The 12,548-nt window shown below is 43.6% G+C and overlaps 1 protein-coding gene across 1 annotated transcript; it reads right to left on the bottom strand.

The window, feature by feature from the left end:
- Nucleotides 1-1,443: 1,443 nt before the first annotated feature.
- Nucleotides 1,444-9,815, bottom strand: LOC309373770 (serpin B3-like). Its single transcript, XM_081918280.1, has 7 exons — nucleotides 9,645-9,815; nucleotides 7,909-8,016; nucleotides 6,053-6,199; nucleotides 4,368-4,485; nucleotides 3,809-3,960; nucleotides 2,527-2,694; nucleotides 1,444-1,876 (listed from the first exon to the last, which is right to left on the bottom strand). The coding sequence occupies exons 1-7, from the start codon at nucleotides 9,810-9,812 to the stop codon at nucleotides 1,505-1,507; spliced, it is 1,233 nt and encodes a 410-aa protein (XP_081774406.1). The 5' UTR covers nucleotides 9,813-9,815; the 3' UTR covers nucleotides 1,444-1,504.
- Between the last annotated feature and the right edge of the window lie 2,733 nt (nucleotides 9,816-12,548).

Here is a 12,548-nt window from a genome sequence, read left to right on the forward strand (position 1 = left end):
ATAAAGTGGTCAAAAGTAGTCTAACTGGGGACATAAGTGGGCTAAGTGGACTGACGTAGGCCACTTCAATCACTTTAGCCCAATTAGCCCCCTAAGTCTCCTTAGCCCACCCCAATCCCCTTTATTCCCCTTAGACCATTAAATTCCCCTTTGCCCCTTAGAACACTTGGCCCACTTCAGTCCTCTTAGCCAGCTTAGCTCGCTTTAATCCTCTTGGTCTACTTCAGTACCCTTAGAGCACTTAGCCCATTTAAGTTCCCTGAGCTAAGGGTACTTAAGAAATCATGCTCTACAATGAACCCCATTGCAAATGAACACTGCAGAACAATTTTATTAAATGCTTTGTTTATTGAAACATGGCCAGAGAATGTCTCAAAAGCTATATGAAAAGATTTTCATGTGAAGCAGCCAGGCTACAGTTTTATGTTGATTAGTGTGATCCTATACATTGTCTAGGGGATGCAGGTGGCGCTTTGGGTTAAACCATAGAGCCTAGGGCTTGCCGATCAGAAGGTTGGCAGTTTGAATCCCCATGATGGGGTGAGCTCCCATTGCTCGGTCCCTGCTCCTGCCAACCTAGCAGTTCAAAAGCATGTCAAAGTGCAAGTAGATAAATAGGTACCACTCCGGTGGGAAGGTAAACAGTGTTTCCGTGCACTGCTCTGGTTTGCCAGAAGCGGCTTAGTCATGCTGGCCACATGACCCGGAAGCTGTACGCCGGCTCCCTCGGCCAATAAAGTGAGATGAGCGCCGCAACCCCAGAGTTGGCCAGAGTTGGCCCCAGAGTTACCTTTATACATTGTCTACTCAGAAGTAAGTCCCACTGAGTTCAAAAGAGCTTACTTCCAGGCAAGTGAGCCGAGGACAGAAGCTTCATGCCAACTTTGGCCTTTCCAATTCAGTGATAGCCACACAAATCTAAATATATATATGAAAGAAGGAAAGAATATATATTATCTCTTTTTTACATTTTTTACGTTTTATATTTTAAGTTTTTAGTGTGTTTTGTGCAAAAATTCGAACACATTGTTTAAAAAATTCCTTTCAGAACATAGGCATTTCTGTTTAGGTGGTTGCTCTGAAGTCTTGGATATCTGTTCAAAAGCTAGGGCAATATTCAGAGCTCAGGGCTGGATCTAGAAACACCAAAGAAGGCTTTCAGTTTAAAGGGTTGTAAATTTTAAAAAGGGAAAATAGCTAGAGAAACATGGGCCTCCATCTGGTGGCACAATGCTATATCGCACATACAACACATATATATCACCTTTTCTTTAGCAGTCTTGCTGAGTCCTGGGTGGAAAGATATTCTTCAAAAAGATGTAAAATGACTGAAGAAGGTATTGCAAAGAGGCAGGGTAGCAATCCTTTAAAAAACCATTAACATACCATGAAAAGTAGGCCCACCACCAAAAAGAGTTTTCTCTGACTAAAGAATATGAGGCACATAAAGCATTTCCTATATCTGTTTTCCACTGACTTTGTTCCACGAATCAGAAATCTTCCTTTATTGTGGTTTTGCAAATCTGCCGAAAACAAGTATGCTTTGGGTGCATTTGTGAAGGACATAAAAGAGGAAAGGATGGTTAGCCAGAATCTTCACAGGTTCCCGACGTGGACGCCTATCCTTGGGGCAATGGGCTGCCTCTGCTTCTTCACCACCTTCCTCATCAACCTCAAATAGAGCATTGTGGATAAACTGAGTCAGAACCACATTCTCTGTTGTGGTTGCTCCAGAGAAATCCCCCTTTTTTCTATCAACCAGGTCGATTTCAGTTCTCTTCTCTGAGCTGAACTTGGGAAGAGCCACTTCCACCTCTACGGGCTTCAGATCACAGGATAAGTCAAGAAGATGCTCATGGCTTAGTCCACCTTCCAGCTAGAGGAACAAACACAGAAATGGCAGTGATATCATTTCAGTCCAAGGTTGAATCAAAGCAATGGTGACCACAATAGATAAGTAGGTAATAGTACGTCCTTTCACAACAATGTTATTAAATCCATATAAGTGTTATGGAGAAGAGCATCATGGATATTAGTGGCCGCTGAGACCATATAACACCGGTCCTGAAAGACCTACATTGGCTCCCTGTACACTTCCAAGCACAATTCAAAGTGTTGGTGCTGACCTTTAAAGCCCTAAATGGCCTCAGCCCAGTATACCTGAAGGAGTGTCTCCACCCCCATAGTTCCGCCCGAACACTGAGGTCCAGCACTGAGGGCCTTCTGGTGGTTCTCTCGCTGCGAGAAGTGAGGTTACAGAGAACCAGGCAGAGGGCCTTCTCAGTAGTGGCACCGCCCTGTAGAATGCCCTCCCATCAGATGTCGAGGAAATAAACAACCATCTGACTTTTAGAAAACATCTGAAGGCAGCCCTGTTTAGAGAAGTTTTTAGTGTTTGGTGTTTTATCGTGTTTTTAATGTTCTGTTGGGAGCCACCCAGAGTGGCTGGGGAAACCCAGCCAGATGAGCGGGGTATAAATAATAAATTGTTGTTGTTGTCGGCATAGGAGCAGGGATATGATTTACCTGTTGAAGAGCTTCTGCACTGCAGTCTACTGGGAGCAATACAAACAAGCTCATTTCATTGTTTTTGTAGGGAATCTCAAGAACCTGGACTTGAACATTGCATAGGTCAATTGTCCCTGCATTGTAGACACCTTTCCTGTGCATCAGCTGCACGGTATGACAATCCTTCTGTAAAGAAAAGAAAAGGAGTAGATATTTAAAAAGAGCAAAGGAACTTATTTTGCTTTAGGAGGTTCCTTCCTTCCCCTGATTTTGAATATCCAAGTTATAAAGGTGAGATTGACAACCCAAGAGACTGCCTCTGGTTTGCTGAAAATGGGAGAGATGGATAAAATGGGCACCATCTGTCAAGCACATCTTTTTTTTTTAGAAACCCCCCTGGAAGGAGAAGATATGCAAGATTGAGGGGAGAGGCCCAATATCTTCTGTTTATCCTGAATGAATAAATCTGGAAGAAATATAATGGTAAGGATCCCCCCTCTAAAATGCAAGAAGTAGTGAGCCTTCTAGTTCTTTGCAAGGCTACATGATTCCATCAAACTCCCAGAATGAAGAGAGAAGATTTTTCTCTTCCAAGATTTCAGCATCAATCCTGCTAAAATAAGTTATCCTCTTCCTTCATTGAAATAATGAGACTGGTGGCTAGTGGCCAAGTGAAACTCTGTTGTTACTCATGGGGCTTTAAGACATCTAAGCCTAGTTGTGTGAGAGCCATTGTTGAATCCCCTTTTTGCGGAAGAAACTTTGCAGTGCAGACCCGGTGAACTCCCCACCGCGATCGCTCTGAATGTTTTGCACCCATGTGGAAAACTGCAGTCCCACAGCCGTAATCCAGTCTTTGATTAGCGGCACAGCTTCATTTTTGTGTCAGTTCGTGAAGATCCACGAGTTGCGTGTATGGTCATCAATCAGAACCAGCGCAAATTTGGCTCCGCCCATACTGGTCACAGACATCGGACCTGACAAATCTGCATGAATTAATTGAAAAGCCCTAGTGGTCACCCTCTCAGACCTTGGGTATGTGCACATTTTCACCTTTGTGGACTTGCACGCAAGTCCGTGGTTATGGGCCCAGCAGCCATCATCTAAAAAGGGTTCAGTTCATCACTGCAGAGCCTTCCTTGCATCAAGTATTTCACGTGACTTCCATCAAGACGCTATTGGGGCAACTGAACTCCCACGAAAATCAGGCAATTTGGAAGTTGCAAGGCAACCCACCTACTTGCTCTCATTGTCTCTGCACAACAGAAGCAAGGAAGCTAGACATATATTTACAACTCACCTCATCTGCATGATGTGGGTAAAACGGGGCTTCTTCTGTGAGCTCTTTGTCAAATTTCACTTCCCATTGTCCTTTGAAGTAGAGAGCATTCACCAACAGGAGCTGAGCAAAGCAATCAAAGATTTCCTTGGGGAGAAGATCCTTCATTTTACCTAGCAAAGAAATGGATATAATAGGGTTAAGAAAAATATCCAGGTTTTTGAAATATTATATTCCATAGTATCACTTCAAATAAAAAGGAGTGTACAACATGTATGCTAGCTATTTATGGAGGGTAACTGGAGCAGCTTGAGTAGATTAATTAGATTAAGTACTTAATTATACCCTGAGTGGTCCTTTGGGGTGCTTTAAGAAGCAAATAAAACATCATGAGCACCAGTTTTCCTTTTACCATGTTTGGAGGACAGCAGAGGCGACAATGGTTTCTTAGGTTATTCTTGGAGAGTAAAATAGATTTAGATGCTGATTTTTAGATCACTCAAATGAGGAACAACAGGTAGAAGCTTTCCTTTCACAAAAGTTGTCAGGAAGAATTTGTTAGTACATTGTGTGGTCTTACCATGTGTACGGATTTCAACCCAAAGGTTGATGAGTCTCCTCACTTCCTCGGGGGCATTGTGCAAATCAACTCCATCCACTTCAGTCAGGTACAGTTTCAGAGCACAGAAAATGAATTTCTAGACAGAATTAGAAAAACTGAATCCATGTATCAGTAAATTTAAAAGAATAACAAATCGGTTATAACATCCAGGTTCGTCTCTGATTTGAGATTACAGTGGTACCTCGGGTGAAGTACTTAATTTGTTCCGGAGGTCTGTACTTAACCTGAAACTGTTCTTAACCTGAAGCATCACTTTAGCTAATGGGGCCTCCTGCTGTTGCCATGCCGCCGGAGCATGATTTCTGTTCTCATCCTGAAGCAAAGTTCTTAACGGGAAGCACTATTTCTTGGTTAGTGGAGTCTGTAACCTGAAGCGTATGTAACCTGAAGCGTATGTAACCCGAGGTACCACTTTATTAGAAGTACAGCTTCATGACCTCAAAGGTTTTGCATAATAGAAATGTTATTATTGATAGCCTTCTGGAAGCCAGCAGAGATTTTTATTGATAGGCGTCCTTCTTAACCACTGGTATTTCTTAACTACCTTAGATTTGCGGGTCCTTCCCTACTTTCAGAACACTGGATTTTAGTTGTGGAGTACTTCATGCAACAGGTAATCATTACTGTAATAGTTCCCTCTGGTGGCCTGGGAATGACCGCTCCCCATTTAAAACAGGGGGCGCCCTTTGCGTGGACGCGTGCAGCCCCTACATCTGGAGCGGCCCCAACAGCATAGGCTTGGCTTTGCCTTCGCTCAGGTAGGATACCTGGAGGTCTCCGCCTACCTCAGTCAGTTATCCAATCCCACCTGGGGGAAGAGTTGCCAAGGAGACCAGGCCAGGTAGGGGAGGGATTACCTGCCCGCACAATAGAGGGAGGATCTTACATGGGAATCCTCACTTGGCTCCAGAGCTTCTCCCACCCTACCCACCCTCAGTTAATGTCTTATTTTGCAGGCTAACTTTTCTTCACAGGTTTTGCAGGTTAACTTTTCTTCACAGGTATGCGGGCGCTGCTATGTTAAGGTCGCTGTTAAAGGGCCGGAAAGGAATTTCCCTGCATTGGCAGGTTTTGCCTTTCCCGTAGCAAAATGTCACAACTTTGTGGTATCAGGCCTTGGGCGGAATCCTTTAGTCCATCTTCCTCTTTGCAGCGGCGATACCAGGGTTCCCCATTAAAAGGGTTTCTGAAGGGAGGCTTTGACCGTACGCCGAAAGGTCGTCATTGCTCTCCCCTGCGGCGGCGGCGTAACGGGGGTGGCTATCTCTGCTTGAACATATGTTCTCCAGAGCCGGCCCATCCCCCCACACACACTGGATAACCCTGATGCTCCCTAGGTCCCCGGCTGGGGACTGGGGAGGGAGAACGCCCAATGCCTGAGCCAAGGTCTACCCACATTTGAAATTTAATAAAGTTGTGGCCAATTTAATCCCATAGCACGTTGTCTTGAGTCGTTATTCCACATGACGGGGGGACTGCGTGGGATCTGGGGACTCCGCCTGTCCACGCAATGAGGCACAGCTTTGACAGACACCAGTAGATGATGAACCCATTTATGTAGAATACAGTCAATTGCAGGTTGCAATGTGCACTTGGTTCTCACAGTGCAGTGGAGCACCCATAGGGGCCAAAATTAGCGTTACCTGGATGAAGGCAATGTCCTTGTTTCCATAGAGCTTGTTGGCAAAGCTCAGAGTATAGTTGCTGCTGGGCTCATTAAGAGTCGCAAGGATTTTGCTGAATGCCGTATGGATTCCTTCAGGCTCCTCACACTCATAGCAGGGAACATCCTAAGGATTCAAAATAGAAGCTTAATTCTCATGACACTTGGCTGCTAATCTCATTATTAACTTCTCTGTGTCCCGAATACATGTAAACCAACAAAGCCAAGTGACCGGATTTTTAATTCTTTATTGGCAAAGCGCTCAGTTACAGCAGCTCCTAATGTGCAAGAGTTTCACATGATTTCACGCAATGTATTACTATAAGATCCAGTGAAAAGTTGGAAGGAAATACACAAACCCAGATTTAAAATCCCTGCGCAGCAGTGAAATTCACCGGATGACCTCGGGTCGGTCACTATATCTGTAACATTGATCTAGATCAGACTTCCCAAGTATTCCACAACTTAGGCATTATGGCAAGGTGGCTGAGGCTCAGAGCAAGGAGGTGTGTGGCAAATGTCTCATCTGTTGTCACAAGGTTTTAAATGTGATGGTTTAGGATGGGTTTTCAGGTTCTGACAGCTAGCATCTTTATTCTGTGCCTGCAATGAAACATCTCCGTCAGTAGGTTCTTCAATTCCAGTTCTGTTATAGCAGGCACATCCAACTCCTAAGAAACTGCGATCTACTCCCAGTATAAATTAACTGGCCGTGATCTACCCATTGTCATTGGAGCGGGGAGGAGTGGGCATTTGGGGAGGGGGGTTGGCCAGAGTTGTTGAGCTTCTTTTGGGAGGGGAGTGGACAGTTGTAGAGTTTTTTTTTCGGGGGGTAGACAGAGTTTCTGAGGTTTATATGGGACGGGGGCAGGGACATTACTTGCCCGCGATCAACCGTGATTGACAAGGATCATGCAGGTGATCTACCTGTCGATCGCGGTCAACCTGTTGGACATCGCTGAGTTAGAGGAAAGGAATAAGATATCTTCACTGGCAGAAGATTGAGAATCGTGGACTCAGGGACAGAGAATTATAAAGCATCAAAATTGAGATGTGGAAAATATGGAAACAATGAGGAGAGGCAGGACTGAGATGTGGAGATATGCTTCAGAGACCCAGACTGCGAGGAGCTCCGAAAAATTAATAATTATAATTTGGACTATAATTTGGTCTTTTTTATTTTATTTTAATTGGAGTATTGTGATTGGATATATTAATTGGATGTTTTTTATTGGAAAATCAATAAAAAAGATTTTTTAAAAAAATCTTCATTGGCATAAAAACACATGAACTTTTCAAAACGTCCCGTAAACCGAGGGCTGCATTCAACTTAGTGCTAATTATCTCCTTGTATGAGCGAAATAACTTCCACTTGCACATGGGCCTTTCCTCCCTCTTTTCACCTGTGCCCACCAAATCTGTTCTGGTCCCCGCTTTAACCCTCTGGAGCAGATTTGGGGGTGGCATATTTGGGATATGCCTGGGGAGGAGGGTGGCAATCCCAGTGCACAAGCAAAGATCGTTTCATTTCTGCAATTATTTAGTTAAATACTGCCCAAGATTGCACTAATACTGCAGAGGAAGATATTTGTATATTCTTGTGCCTGTTTCACTTGAGTTTTACATTTGACTATTTTGCCGCAAGTGCATTTGTGGAAATTATATCTGCACTCTCATGCGAAGGGTTGATTGAATACTCTTCCTACAAATATATTTTCCCCCAAAAGGCACGGAATTTGATGTTGAGTTTAAACAGGAGAAGATGCTAATAAGCCACTTGGATTTAGGGGATAGGGAGAATACTCCTAAACTTTATTTAAGCAATCTTGTACATACATTTGATGTTCTTAATCTGGTTGATGAACGTCCGAGACTTTTGGCTGCTTCCAGATATCTACTCTTTCCGGTTTTGTCACTCTCCTTCACTTCATCCCAGTGAAGGATCTTGAATGAAATGGTAACATGGCTTCAGTTGCATAGGCAAAATAACAGCAGCACTTAAGAACTTGAAATATACGGTTTCCTAGGTCTCATACACCACAAGGTGTCACTGTCAATCAAACACAGAGTAGATCTCTGCTTGTATCTCAAACTTGTGAATGATTTGACATGTTTGGAACATCATATCTGAACCATGCCAAATTAATGATGCAAACATCCATTGAGCTGCAGGCAACCTGAAGTTTGAGTTAATATTACGTTCACTTGATAGGAACAAATCACATTGGGATTGAGAAACAGAGGAAAGGGATATTTTCTACATATACATATATTTCGGGTTGCGATATTTCAAAATCCGGACACAAAACGTTTCCTTTCCTTTTTCTTTTCTGCAAAATCTCCAAAGAAAAAGAAGTTTGTTAGCTATTTTGGGTGGGGAAAATTCGGCCCCCCAAAAATCTGGTTTTCCCAGACATTTTGACCTATTTGAGAAACAGATTGCATGCACACCATTTTCAATGGACGAATCCTGGCTATGTCCAGGATTTTCCAGATGTATGGCAGCCCTACATATATTGTCTATGAAGCGATTACATTTCTACACATTTATCAGCTTTTGTACACAGCCTTTCTTCCAGGCATGCACATTCTAAGACATCCTTGTTTAAGATGCTACTTTAGGATTGTAATGAGAAAGTAAATGTTCAGATTGAAAAAATAATCAAATAGGCTCAGTACATATGAGGAATCCCTTTGGATTCAGAAATAGCATTTCTATAATAATTTTCAGAAACTGATCAACAACTTTCCCAGAACGATCTAGTTGCTTACCTACTATTGCAAGACTGGAAGACTCTAAATGCAGTTTAGATCTGGGTCTCACAACTATGGGACCTAATATTAATGGACAAACTGACACAACCCATGTCTGAGAGAGTTGAACAGAAAAGAAAATCACTGCTTTTCAATCAACCTGGGATAGTTTTATTACATATGCAGCATCAAGAGTAGTTATGGGCCTCTAAGTGCACATGGAAACTTGTTATAAACACCATAATTCACTATAATTTGTTATAATCACTATAATTCAGTTTAAGAACTGAAATGACTTAAAAGTTAAATGTAATTAAATAGATATCTGGTGCCTCTGTAATAATAATAATAATAATAATAATAATAATAATAATAATAATAATAATATCTTTATTGTCATTGTCCCCTCTCGGGGACAACGAAATTACTTGGCTGCTCCATCCACCCAGGTGTGTGGATGGTGGTTTGTTTAGTACCAATTTTTGTTTATTTAAGAAAAAGAAAACAGGGAGGGGGAATTCAAATGAATTGTGATTATAACAATACAGTGGACCCTCCGGATATGAGTTTAATTCGTTCCGGGGGTCAGTGTGCACCTGAAAGAAGAGGCACTGTTTCTGCGCATGGACATGCGGCAAAACCCGGAAGTATACACTTCCAGGTTTGCCGTGTTCACAACCCGAAAGTTACGTTACCCAAAGGCAATGTAACCCGAGGATCCACTGTAACTGTAATAATTGGTGTGGACCAGTGATGGGGAGCTATTTGCCAGCGAGCCTAGTTTGAAGGCTGCAGCTCTTCTGCTTGATTATTCTCACCTTCTCGACCGCAACTGCCTGTTCATTTCCAGATGCATAAGTACTCAGGCCTAGAGCCTGGATGAGGTTCACAGGGGACAGCAAGACATTGTTATCTGTGAGCTCTTGGGCCACACGGTGGAAAAAGTCAACAGCAAATTTAGCATTGGCTTCAGGCAAGGTGGTCATGATGGAATTAGAAGCCCTAAGGGAAGACCAGAATGAGTCATTTTTTTACAAGCTCTATCATGCTCAGAGTATTTTCTTTCTGTTTTGGGGGCTGCCAAAGTGTTTTTTGCGTGGTGATTCCCACCTCCCCCCAATTGGAATAAATAAAGATACAGGACACCATTGATTAAGGTTAATGGGCAAAAATTGGCCGCAGCTTTATTGATTACAGGTTATGCATTGGCCCTATCAGACTATCCGGCTTCAGCCTGTTAGCATGAAAACCGGAAAGGGTTAACACCAGCAGGGGGAGCCCTGGGATGCACATCACTAGGAACTCCCCCAGGGGTCACCGCTAGGGGGTATGCTTTAGGCCCTGGCCTCCATAGGTTTCGGACGAGGCAACGCCCCCCTGGAATCCTTTACTGGATTACCTTTAAATATTTGGGGGAGGTGATGGCGCTCCCCCCAACACATCTACATAATAATACCCCTACCAATGCCTAACCGCCATAACCAAGAGATGTTGTGACGATTTGCTATGAGGTAGGCGGAAAAAACCCAATGGCCAGTGCCAATTCGCCAAGTGGAAAAAATTCCTACCGGGCCCCTTAACGGCAACCAACCAAAGTCCATAGCAATGTCAGAAGGAAAACCTAAAGGGTGGGTGGGTGGGAAACCGAATCTGCAGCTGGGACGAAAAGGGGAGATCCCTGGGCCGCGCCAGCCTTAAATGACCCAGGCCACGCCCCCAGAGCAAGCTGATTGGCTGGCTCTGGGGCTGACGCGGCCCGAGTATTCCCCTGGTCGCGCGGGGCTGCAGCCAGCCCTGCGTGATTGTTCGGGGCGTGAACCCGCAACACCACCTCCTCCTTATTTCAGAATTGGCTTTCTCTGTACTTGGTTGGTGGTGTGAAACTAAGCATGCTCAGAGTATTTTTTATTTTTTGTAGTCCATGGAAGCTTATTAATAATAAATTTGTTAGACTTTAAGGGCATAATTTTGGTTCCTTATTTTATGTATTCCTTTTTTTGAGGGGGGAGGGAGACCCCTATTTTGAGAGCTGCAACAGAGCCTCCCTGCCATTTTAATTTGGCCTTGGGGGGGGGGAAAGGAGAGCTACTCACCTTGGATTCAGTTGCGATGATAAGAGGCTGGCAGGTGACTGTGATGCTCTCCTCCGCTGAGCTGCTGGCATTTATATGGATCTCCTTACACCCACGCAACCATTAAACAGATTTGCATTTCTAAATCAGCAAAAAAATTGATTAAAACAAATTTACATAATGAAAACAGTGCGAGGCAAAACCTGGTCATTTGTAATAATCAAACCTAATCATCACAGATGACTACATATGCTGCAGATATGACTTTGTATAATTACATATATTTCGGCTGCTGCAAACAGGTGGATTACAACACACCCTTTCAGCAATGAAGATGTTTGTGGATTGTCAGTGTGCTCACGGAACTCCAAATAATGACTCTTGAAAACATCCCCATTATAAAACTATCCCTTAAAGCCAACATTATTTTACCATGGGAATTCGTTGAAAGAATAGGTGTCCCTTTAGGCTAGAAATGCAGAGGGTTGCTTCCTCTTCCCCCAAATTCCCTTTGAATGCCTTCTGGTGCTGTGAAAAATGACAGGCCTTTGTACACACTGGAGAGTATTCAGTTAATGTATTTGGTCAGCAAAAGGATTTCCACTTGCTCAATGGGACTTCCCCCTCCCCCAAGACTTTTGGAGGAGGAGGACTCGGGTATACAGTATTTGGCCAGGATTCCTTGTTTGCGCTATTTGTACATTATTTTTAGTTGCTATTCAGCTGTTTTGATTAGTTTGCATTTTGTTGATTTTGTTTTGTACTACCTAAAGCAGGGTGCGTCAGAAATACTGTCTGCATAGGTAGGTCTACGTGAGTGTAAATCTTGGGAACAAAATAATAAAAATAAAGAGAAGACAAACAATATGCAGATATTACAACATCATCTAAATAGGTCCAGTAAACAACAAATTACAAATTCTGTCATAATGTAAACAAAACCACAGTGCCAAAAAATTAAGATTTCCAATTTAACCATTCACCTATCACTAGACAGCACAGTTGGAAACATGCAAATTATCCAGTCTTTATCATGGTGGCTAGGGTTGCCATATTTCAAGAGGTAAAAATCTGGACACAAAAAGTTGTTGAGCTTTTTTAAGGCAATTGCCCAATTGCCCCTCTGCCCACCCAGAGGGCCAGAGCCTGAAACTGTGCCCAGGTCCCCTGCATGAAAGCCTGAGTCTGAACCAAATCTAGGACATCTGCTTTAAAATGTAAAATCCCTCCTGGATGGGCATGTAGAATGGTAAAGGGACCCTTAACTGTTAGGTTCAGTTGTGGCCAACTCTGGGGTTGAAGCACTCATCTCGCTTTATTGGCCGAGGGAGCCAGCATACAGCTTCTGGGTCATGTGGCCAGCATGACTAAGCCGCTTCTGGCGAACCAGAGCAGCTCACGGAAACGCCATTTACCTTTCCACCGGAGTGGTACTTATTTATCTACTTGCACTTCGTGCTTTTGAACTGCTAGGTGAGCAGGAGCTGGGACAGAGCAACGGGAGCTCACCCCATCACGGGGATTTGAACGGCCGACCTTCCAGTTGGCAAGCCCTATGCTCAGTGGTTTAACCCACAGTGCCACCCACGTCCTGGATGGGCGCCCCTAAAAGGGGACATGTCTGGGAATTCCTGGATGTATCGCAACTCT

Source organism: Podarcis melisellensis, assembly GCF_964234715.1.
Source record: "Podarcis melisellensis genome assembly, chromosome: 7".
Classification (NCBI taxonomy): domain Eukaryota; kingdom Metazoa; phylum Chordata; class Lepidosauria; order Squamata; family Lacertidae; genus Podarcis; species Podarcis melisellensis.